At 47.7% G+C, this 10693-nt stretch overlaps 1 protein-coding gene across 1 annotated transcript; it reads right to left on the bottom strand.

Annotated features, from left to right (window-relative positions):
• Positions 1-3129: 3129 nt before the first annotated feature.
• On the bottom strand, positions 3130-9355 carry TBL2 (transducin beta like 2). Its single transcript, XM_019646942.1, has 7 exons — positions 9165-9355; positions 7542-7672; positions 7092-7276; positions 6454-6605; positions 5988-6114; positions 5477-5629; positions 3130-5250 (listed from the first exon to the last, which is right to left on the bottom strand). The coding sequence occupies exons 1-7, from the start codon at positions 9286-9288 to the stop codon at positions 4788-4790; spliced, it is 1335 nt and encodes a 444-aa protein (XP_019502487.1). The 5' UTR covers positions 9289-9355; the 3' UTR covers positions 3130-4787.
• Between the last annotated feature and the right edge of the window lie 1338 nt (positions 9356-10693).

Here is a 10693-nt window from a genome sequence, read left to right as displayed (position 1 = left end):
TGGCACGTGGGCCTCCATCTGTATCCTTGCCTCTGGCTTTACAAATGTTGGGGATGAGCTTGGTAGTTAAAGGTAGGTACCTTAGTACCAGAGGCTTAAATTTAAATATCTGGGCATGATATTTATTATGTGCCTTGAGCAATTATTTGGACTCTGTAATAATAATGATGTTGTCTTTTTCGGTTGCAAGTCAGAGTACCCCAACTCAAATTGGTTTAATCATAAACAGGAACTTAGTGGCTTTTATAACAAGTCCAGTGGTGGAAACTTCAAGTGTGTCTGGATTTTCCAGTTGAAACAGCATCCTCAGTATATGGTCTCTCTACATCTTTGGCTCTGGTTTCCTGGGTTACCTTCATTCTTGGACAGGACTACACATAGTAACAAGCCTACATCCTACTTACTAAGCAATCCCAGCAGAAAAAGAAAGTCGTTTTCACTTTTGTCAAGTTCTGGCAAATTCCAGGGATCTGCTGATGGTTACACACCCACTATGGAGCGCCTGGGTCTATCTCCTGTAAATCTATGGATCAAGAGCCGCGGAAGTGGTAATTCACCAAATAAAAATGAAGATGTGTTTACTAGAATGGCTGAGGCGAAAACAGTAGCAAGTTGGTAGGGATTAAATTCTTAGCACTCAGTTAGCCAGTATTGTGATCAAGAAAATGCAAATGGACTCACACTGGGAACTTACACTGAATAGAAAGCAAGCAGAAACTACTTCTTTTCCAACTGCCCTGCACTCGGAGAAGTTGGAAGCTTGAAGAAATGAAGGCTTGGAAATGCAGTCCCTCTCAGAAGCCAGTCACAATTTTGTGTGTATGAATCATGTTTTCCGAAGCTGTGGCTGTTTCTGCAATGCCAACCTGTGCCCATTAGTGGACTTCAGCCTGAAGAGCTGTGGGCTGAAACCAAGTCGTGCTCACCAGAAGACACATATTTCTGGAATTTTGTAGCGTACACGAATCCCCAAATTATTAAGTTTCTAGATATGGGGCCAACTTGGGAGAGCGTTGCATCTCTCTAATGGGGTATGAAATAACCTACCATCACAATAACTCATCACAATAGTATGTTTCCTAGGTACCTCCTATCATCTCCAATTACAGAACAATCTTTTAAATATTAGTGGGTCAGCCGAGTGGCGTGTTGGTTAGGAGTTGGATTGGGACGCCAGCTCTGAGCAGCAGGGCCCCAGTTCAGATCCCACATGAGGGCCAGTGACGCTGTGCCCTCTACAGCTAAGATGTTGAACAACAGCTTGACCTGGAGCTGGGCTGCTGTGAGTTGCCAGTGACGGCATAGGCTGCAGTGGGGCTGGCGGGCAGCAGGCGTGAGCTACCGTGAGCGGTCATCAGTGGCCATCCAGTGGCTGGCAAGTGATTGGCTCCACCGGGAAGAGCGCAATGATAATACCAACATGGGCCAGTGAAGCGACGTCCTCCACAACTAGACTGAAGAACAAAAGAACAGCAACTTGTCTGTTCCCCTTCCCCAATAAAATCTTAAATAAATAAATATAAGTATTATTACCTTGGAGAAAACTGACCAAGACTATCAACAGGTCTTTAAAGGTATATTTTGTGGTTTAAGTATTTTTGTCTGATAAAATATGGTTGACTGATAAAAAAATAAGTTATAGACTACCATTTTTAATATTTCCCCAACTTTTTATTTTGAAAATTTTCAAACCCACAGAAATTGAAATAGTAATAATAAAATATTAAAGCTGCCTGCACACACAAGGATTTTTGATCAAAAAAAGAGTGGCTTCTGCTCTCCGTTAATATCCAGATGCCTTCTCCATGCTTACAAGAGAAGCAGCCTCATCTTTAGTGAGAGCTTTCTGTCCACAGGGAAGTCTGCATAATGACTTTTTTGTAGTGCTTTCACTCGGCTCATTAGAAACACAGAACAGGATTTACTCCCACTTTACAGATGAGGAAACAAATTTAGAGAGGTCAAATGGTCTACCCACTCAAGGTCTCAAGTCAGTAAGCTATCCAGCTGAAACCAGAACCAAAGACTCCTTACTTCAGTAACTCAACGTTCTATTGGGTTGTCGGAAAAGTCATGATGTATTTTTCTATGTTTTTCATTGCCAAAATGCGTCATGACTTTTCCAACAACCCAATATATGGTCACTTCCTCTCCTTGATGTACAATGAGATTAAGGCCAGAGCCAAATAGATCTGCAAAGACCTTCGTTCTTCTGACAATCAGCATACAAATACTCACCAGGACCCATGTGCATGGCATTATCAGTCAGAAGTCTGTTATTAGGAATACAAAACCAGTGGAAAGCAGGGTGGGAGGATATACACAGTACTGAAATTCCTGTCAGCTGCCCCTGGTTTGAGATCATTTATTGAGGGTTTATTCTATCCCAGGCACAGTGCTTGGGATACAGAACAAATAAGACAGACAAGGATTCTGCCTCTGTGGAGCTCACATTTCAGCGGGTTAATGAACAATCCAGACGCTGCCAATGAGAGATGGGGCGCTGCATCTGGCCCATGTCAGTGTTTTGTTTTGCCCATACAGTGCTTAATTTTTTCTTTTTATAATAAATTGCCAACTTGTAGCTTCTCTGAAACAGGCAATTTCTTCTGGGTTCCTGAATAAGAATCAGCAGCCACCCCTGCTCCCTAGCTAGGACACACTCCCTTTAGAGATCACTTTAGTCCCCACCATTTCCTACTGTTTTACACCCAGAAGATTGGCCCAAATCAAGCATTTATGCTACCCACTTGACGTCCATAAGCATTTAAGCTGAGACCCCTAAAGCAAACAAATATCCAAACAAGATAATTTCAGATAGCATTAAGTAAAACAAAACAAACAAAACAACCAAATGTGATGGATGTGGTATGACTGGTGGAAAGGGCTACTTCAGATTGGGTGGTTAGGGAGGGTCTCTGAAGTGTAACTGAAACTGAGACCTGAATTATGACCAGCATGACAAGTCAGCCAATAGGAAAGAAAAATGCCTGCAAGGAAGGGGACAGCACGGTCACAAGTCCCTCTTGAGGCTGGAAATAATGTGGGTTGGTGGAGGAACAGCAAGGTTGGGGTGGTTGGGAGAGTGGTAACAAGATCACAGAGGAAGGAAGAAGCCAGATTACATAGTACCTTGTGGGCCATAGTGAGATTTTTGGATTTTATTCCAAGGGTGATAGAAAGCCTCTGGAGGGTTTTAACTGGGGAACAACATGATCTGGCTTACATTTTCAAAAGATCACTCTGCTATGTACAAAAGTGATTTAATGAGGCAAGAAAAGCAGGGAGACCAATGAGGACTATAGTATAGTCCAGTAGGTGACAGTGGCTAGGACCAAGATTGTAACAGAGAAGACGGAGAGAAGTAGTAAATTCAGGATATAACAACATCTGGAGTATAACCAAGAATTTTTTGGTGGAGTGGATGGTAGCAGTGGTAATGGGGTGGAGGGAGTAATGAAAGGTTGTGGTTCAAACATTGGGGGTGTGTAAGGGAGGTCCCAGTTTTAGGGAGTGGGAGTAAGAATCTGATTTGAGTGAATAAATTTTGCCTGGGCTCAAGTCTTCCTAGATTCTTCATTTCCCTTATTTCCCACATCCAGGCAGTCCTCAAATTCAAAAATTCGAACTTCTAAATACCTCACCTCTTGTCAAATCTATCCCTTCAACTTCAATTTCATATCCACTGCCTCTGACCTGGTTCAGTCCTCTGTTGCCTTGATTTTTACAACAGCCTTCTACAGCTATAAATAAACGTACAAAAAGCACATAAGAGGCATGTGTACCTCTCTCCAACCAGTCATCTTTGATGGCAAAGAGCATCTCATTCATATCTATGTCCAGTGCCTAGTGCTGTGCTGGGCAGAGTAGGCACTCAAACGTTGGTTGAACCGAAAAGGGGTCTCCTCCAAAAGGATACAACCTCCTGGAAGAGAGGAAGGACTCCATTTGGGGATTCTATGATGCTATCACACAACTTACAGCAGAACCAGATATGAAATGATCCCAGAAACTTCACTTTCCCAAGGGATATGTTTCTTTCTTTCTAATTTAGTTTCAAACTAGTGTATGAGACTCATTTTTATCCAGTAGTTAATAAATGATATTGAACAGATGACATATTACTACTCTTTTCCATTTTCCTCTCAAATTAAGGGACTTTTATACTCTCATATTCTCACAACATCTTGGTAAGGAGGTCAAGAGTAGATTATGCTCCATTTTAGAAATAAGAAAACTGAGGCACAGAATGGAATCCCTTAAAAACTTTTTGATGAGGTTGGGAGCTTTGCCTGGATTAGGACTAGCCTTTCCCTGACCCACACCACAGTTCTGTAACTGGACAACAGTCCAGTGTCTCAACCTCTGCAACACTGCTGATTAACACTCAGGAGATCTCTAGGTTTTGACTCCACAATTACAAACTTTTTTGGATTCCAGGGTGTGCTGCCACAAGGTCAAAGATCATGTTCTCTCTCTCTCTCCTATTTACTACTCTTCTCCATGCTCAGTGAAGACAGATTCCACCCGTTGGGCCCAGGAAAAAGAAAAGCACCTTGGTCATTAGCCTGGGAGGTCAAGTAAGGCCAGGAGTCACAACCAGAAAGAAGAGAGAGAGAGATCTAAGTAGGCAAGAAGAGTTTCAATGGGAAAAAGGAGAGGGGGCCACCACTGAAAACAATCAGGATACCCCTTTTAAACCCTTTCAAAAGGTTTCCAGCTGGAGAGTACCTGGGAAGGAAAGTGGCCACAGAAGGCCACAACCTGCCTGCTTCCCCCTCCCAGAGTCATTTCTTCAAGGCACCCAGGCTCTTCAGGGCCTCCTGGGCCTGGGTCAGCTGCTGCTGCAGCCTCTGGCGGGTGCTCTCATTGGAGGCGCGCTTCAGGAGGCCCTGCATTTCCTCCACCACTGCCCGGTAGCCAGGGGTGTTGTGGATGAGCCGCACTGCCCGGTCCCCGCAGGAGGCCAGAAGCCGGCCAGTGATGTCAAAGGACAAGTCAGTGATACACTCCCCATGGACTTCCTTGAAGCTCTCCTCCTTCTCACCCCGCCGGGTATTGTAGAGATGAATACTGCTGCCACTGGCCAAGGCCAAGACCTGAGCGTCAGGGGAGAGTGCCAGGCGGCACAGCATGGTGCTCGCCTCTTCAAAGCAGCCTGTCCTCAGCAAGTAGGGGTCCTGTTGCTTCTTGTATTCCACATCTGTGTCCCACAGTTTCCACGTACCATCCTTGGAGACAGAGGCCATCCTGCAGCATGGAAAATCACAGCTCTAGTCCCAACACACCCTGGAGGGGAGGGCACTGAGACAGCATGAAGGGCTTCAGTTATGAAGCCGACTCCACTGCGATGTCTACTTCCCGCTGAGGGTCAGGCACCCCACCCACCTCGGAGGTGCTGCAGAGAGAGGCAGAAGGACCATGGTTGCCAAGAAGGGCTAAGAGCCACTGGTAAGAAATCAGGGGATTCACTCACCTTCGGGAGTCATTGGAGAAAGCAAAGAAGTGGACAGCTGCAGAGTGGCCCTTCAGTTCAAAGGCTCGTACCACCTCCTGGAAGTCGCCTTTTTTCCCAAAGCAAACTTCCCAAACTTTGACATCTGGGGTGAAGCCACACGAGGCCACAAACCTGCCATACAACCCACGTTCTTTTAAAACTTAATTTTAAGGGCATCTGGTTTCTGCAAACCCACTAAGCCTCTTCTTTGAGAAAGTTCATCAACTTACATCTAAGTAACACTATTTTTAAAGTGCCTTTAAACACACGACCTCAGTTCATCCTCACAGCCATGCTCTAAGATGTGTAATACCCCCACACCAACCTTTTAAAAACTATAGATGAAGAAATAGACTAAAGACTTGAATCTAGGTGTCCTGATTCCACACTGTATGCTCTTTCCACTATTTTTTGCTAGCTCACTGCTCTGCCCCTGGCCCCCAGCCCCAACCTCTTCCCATTCCAGATGCCAAAGTCCCTTCATCTTCACCTGCTACAAGGGGATATAGCAGCATGTGTATTGTTCATCTGGTTGGTGTTAATGGTAGACAACACTTGACCTTTCAGATTCCAGATGAGGACAGCCGTGTCACTGGAAGCAGTCATGATGAACTTTCCTGAGGAGTGAGGGGAGTGACGTAAGCTGAAGTCAATTACCTAACAAACCGTCAATCTCCAAGGAGACACTTACGAAGGCCTCTGCTGCCCAGAGTGTCCATGCTCCCCTCCCGGGCTAAGGGTCACCACAGATAAGGACTTTGCTGAAGACTGTGACTCTTACCTGCCTTCCCTGGGGATTTGCTATGGCTCCCAGGTTCCAGGGGGAACACAGAGCCCACTTATCATGCTGGGGCTGAGCATAATGCTGAGAGAGACAGCATTAACTCATTCACCACATATAACTGGAGCCATTGCCTTCTGCCTTGGGCAAGCGCCACCCTCTGAATGCCTCTTACCTGTGTCAGCAATGCCAATGTTGATGACGGGTGCCTTGTGCTTTTTAGGAAAGTCCTCTGGGGTGGCTGTGAAGGTATAGCCCCCATCCTCTCGCTTGGTCATCTTGAAGACACGGAGGGTTTCTCCATTGGCCAGCCAGACAATGAAGGCTCTAAAGACAGGTAGCAAACAAGTTAGTCCCTCACTCATTTGGACATGGAGGACTATGTGTGCCAGGTCCTACGCTAGGTGCTGAGGAAAATCAAGATCTCCCTTCATGGCCTACAGTCAGCCTTACAACTTAACCCCTTGGTTCAAAAGCTCTTAAACCTCCTCGGAAGATAGGACTCCCATAGCTTTGTCTCCCTTAGTGTCTCTCTAGTGCTTAGAAAATCATTACAGCTTCCAAGACTGGCCTGGAAGCCAGGCTTTGGTACTTCCCAAGTTGGAACAGACCTTCCAATCTCTGCTGCCTTGCTGCGTAGCTGCACAGCCCTCTAGGGAGCCCCAGGCAATGCTCAAGGTGTCTAGATGCTCTCTTTCTGCTACCCCAAGGAAGACCCTGGGTCCCCCTTCACTATCCCAAACCAGATATGGGAAGGCCATAAGTCTGGGGCTGAGCTTCTACAGGCAAACCTGAGGCTCCACCTTGTCCCACCTGCAGTCAGGGCTGAAGCGCACCAGCGTGGCATGGTCCAGCTCCACATTGGCTCTCATGCTGCGGTGCTCCCGCTGCAGAAAGTCCTTGGTGCTCCAGATTCGGACCGTGCGATCGTCGGCACAGGTGGCCAGGTACTTGCCATTGCTGCTAAAGTCCATGCAAGATATGTTTCCACTGTGGCTCTAGGGGGAGGGTTGGAGGAAGAGTGAACAGGAACCCCTTGGGCAGATGGGGAACCCCAATGTGCAGCCCTAACTCCAGGGCTCAGTTTCCTGGATTAACAGCAAGTTATTGATGCGATGTGATGAGAAGGGATAGGATGGGACATCCAAACTGACTTTGGTCAGAGGCAGAGGGGGTCTGTTACATGCACAGAACACTACGAAGGAAAAAGTCTGTAGGAACGTGAGTCTTTTTATGTGTGTGTTGTGCACGGTACCCATGTACCTTTAGTGCTGCAGCCAGGAGGCGGTGGGTGAAGTTATGTTGTTGAGGCTTCTCCTTGCGAATTCGCTGTTGCTGTTTCTGCTTCTTGGATTTCAAGGACTTGTCAAGTGGAACTCCATTTGCTTTTTGGCCTATAAGAAAGGGCCATGTCATCCATCCATCCATTACTCACTCAATAAGCATTTACTGATCATCTATTATTGGCCCGGCATTGAGAGAAGCAGCAAGAGATGCCCAGATATGGCCCCTGTCCTCAACAAGAGAGAGTGATGTGAGTAAAAACAGGCTTTGGAATCGAATCTGGGTTTGGATTGTGAGGAGGTTGCTTATTGTTAGTCCATATAGCACCTCGATATAAATTAGAAAAGGTACCCTTTTTGAGCTGGCACAGCTCAGTGGGTACACAGCACAGCCAGTGGAGTGCAAATCCTTGGCCAGATATCCCTACATAGGGAATAATGTGCACAACCGACTATGGTAGCCCTGGCCTTGGGTAAGTTACTCAATTGCTCTGGGCCTTGGTTTCTTTAAAGAGATGCTGTGAGAACTGGATAACATATACAAAATGACAAGCAGAGTACCCAACACAAGCAATGAAGGCAAAAAGGAATAAGAGAGAACTGATGGATGAAAGGCAGCCAACACGTGTTGAGTTACCCTGCGCCAGGAATGGTGCCAGTCACTTTTGTGTAAAACAGCTATTTTAATTGAGAATCAGGCCAGGTGCAAAGTTGGCATGTGTTACATCCCTGCTGACACTTCTCAATTCCTATAGGAAAAAACTCCTGAGGCCCCATACAAAGATGGCCAGGCCCAACGTGCTCTCGGCTTACCTCTCCAGCCTTGTCTAACAGGGCTCGCCCCTCACACTGGAGTCATGCCAAATGCTGTTCGGGGCTCCTTACCTTCACGCATGCTGCCAGTGCCAGGAATGTTCTTCCTTGGCCTTCTGGCAAACTCTTACACGTCCATCCTTCAAGACCACATCTCATGTGTTTGTTCCCTGCTCTCAGTGAAGATTTTCTTGACCCCTCCCCCCGCAAAAAGCAGGGCTGACCACACCCACCCTTGGGTTTCCTGTTTCTAGTACTGACCTCTTCTAGGACACCTATTACACTATATTTTTCATTTACATTTTAAATGTTCTTCTCCATTACCCGATAGTGGACTCCCTAAAGTAAAAGACCCCAAAGCCTACTGAGGTAGTAGGTACTCAATAAATCCGATAACTAGAGTGCTTACAACTATTGAATGTCCGTCCTTCCCCCACCACCCCGCCCATTTTCATCAAATAACGAACAAGTAGCGCGCTTGGGAGTTTCTATGAGAAGGGCACTCTAGGCAACCTCAGAGGGAAGCTGAGGCTCAGACAGGAAAGTGCCTTAGCCTCGGCCACCGAGAAAGCGACAGCGCGGGACCCAGGTTCTAACTAGTCCTCCCGAAGGGGCGCGACCACCCGGCGAGGCGGCACTTCTTGTTAGGAAGCGAAGCTCATTCCACAAGAGGAGAAACTAGGGGGTTTCTCGGCCGACCCGCGCGCGGGCCCAGAAGGCAGGTCGGACCACGGCGAGGCCGGGAGCGAGGTCCCTGCGGGTCGTCCCTACCCGCCCCGGCCCCACTAACCCGCGGACCGGATCTCCTCCTCCGCGCGCAGCCACCCCCGCGCTACCGCCGCCGTCGCCATCAGAGCCAGCAGCCCGAGTAACAGCGACAACCCCATCAGCTCCGGCATCTGTGGCAGGTCCATGTTGGCCCGGCTGCTGCCACCTCAGCCTCGGGGCTACGCGGGCGCCTGCACGTCTCCGCGGGGCCGCGCACGCACGCGGATAGGGGCCTGGCTGTTAAAGTATCTCGTGGGGTGGGCCTGACCATTGATTGGCAAGTCTCGTGGGGCGGGGCTTGGCGGTTGGTGAGTTCTGAGGGGCGGGGCCCGGACCTTTGGCGACCCCAGGGGCGGGGCTTGGTTGTTCGGGAGGTCTGGCTGTTGAGACTGTTGTTGTGGGGGTTGCAGGGGAGAGACATGCAGGCCCTGTCTAGACCGCCCCTTAATTTACTGATAATTGTTTATTAAAGGCGTTATCCTAGCCATCACCACACTGGAGGCAAGGCGGGAATTATTACTCCCATTTAACAGGTGGGAGCCTTAGCACTGGAGGAAATTCAGATAGGCCTCTACTATTAATGAAGAAGGGAAACGATAGTTCTGGAATTGGGAGTGTGGGACAGCCTCAGCAAAGACCTGAGAAGGACGCATACTGTTAGGGAGGCAGGGCATGAGCAAAATAAAAAGTAGCAGATGAGATTGGAAAGGTCTGGAGGGCCTTGAGCGCCAGTTCAATCCAAAACGCAGAGATGAGACTCCACTGGTATTACAGGGCAAGATAGGGCAAAATCGGTGTCTCGGAGATTTGTCTGGATGGACTAGTGTGTGCCAAAACTGAAGGTGTAAGGAAACCCAGGAGGTGTTTACTAGGATCCAAGAGGGAAGTGATAGGGACCTGGACTTAAGGGTGGCCTGGGGAATGGAAAGGGAGTTGAAGAGATTTTTAACAAGACATTTCTTATTTTGAAATAATTATAGATTCACGTGGAGTTGAATAAAATGAACAGTAAGCTTCCATGTACCGTTCACCCCGTTTCCCCAGTGGTAACATCTTGTATAACTATAGTGCAATACTAAAATCAGGAAATTGGCATTGATACAATCTACAGAACTTATTCAGATTTCACTGAAAAGGAGCTATTCTGAAACACTAACTGATAGAGTTTGGATTAGACTCACTTGGCTAGAGAGGGAACAGTCTCAGAGCAGGCATGCCCCATAGGCTTTCCAGCCCTGCTATCCAGAGCAAGATGAAGTACCAGGGTCAGGAATTCCAGATGCAAACGTTTCCTTGCCCACCAGGGAGCCTCTCCTGACAGTCCCTCTGAGGAAAAGAGGCTGCTGCAGAGACTAGGTGACAGACAGACACACGCGCAGCAGCCTTGGGTGAGGAAGCAGATCCAGTCAGAGAGCAAACCCAGAGGCCACATTTCCTTCCCTTTTGTCGTGTGTGTGTGTGTGTGTGTGTGTGTGTGTGTGTTTGTGGTGTGTGTGTGTGTGTGTGTGGTGTGTGTGTGTGTGTCTGGTGTGTGTGTGTGTGTGGGGGGGT

This window comes from Hipposideros armiger, unplaced genomic scaffold (genome assembly GCF_001890085.2).
Source record: "Hipposideros armiger isolate ML-2016 unplaced genomic scaffold, ASM189008v1 scaffold_107, whole genome shotgun sequence".
NCBI lineage: Eukaryota > Metazoa > Chordata > Mammalia > Chiroptera > Hipposideridae > Hipposideros > Hipposideros armiger.
The sequence above is the reverse complement of the archived record's forward strand: the minus strand, read 5'-3'. Positions and strand labels throughout refer to the sequence as shown.

Excerpts from the sequence above, each read along its gene's own strand:
- TBL2 (XM_019646942.1), bottom strand. The coding sequence starts at position 9,288 with ATGGACCTGCCACAGATGCCGGAGCTGATGGGGTTGTCGCTGTTACTC. Across the intron at positions 5,630-5,987 it reads GCTATATCCCCTTGTAGCAG|GTTTGTGGCCTCGTGTGGCT; the intron begins GTGAAGATGAAG and ends GTTGTATGGCAG. Across the intron at positions 5,251-5,476 it reads TTCTCCAATGACTCCCGAAG|GATGGCCTCTGTCTCCAAGG; the intron begins GTGAGTGAATCC and ends TCCATGCTGCAG.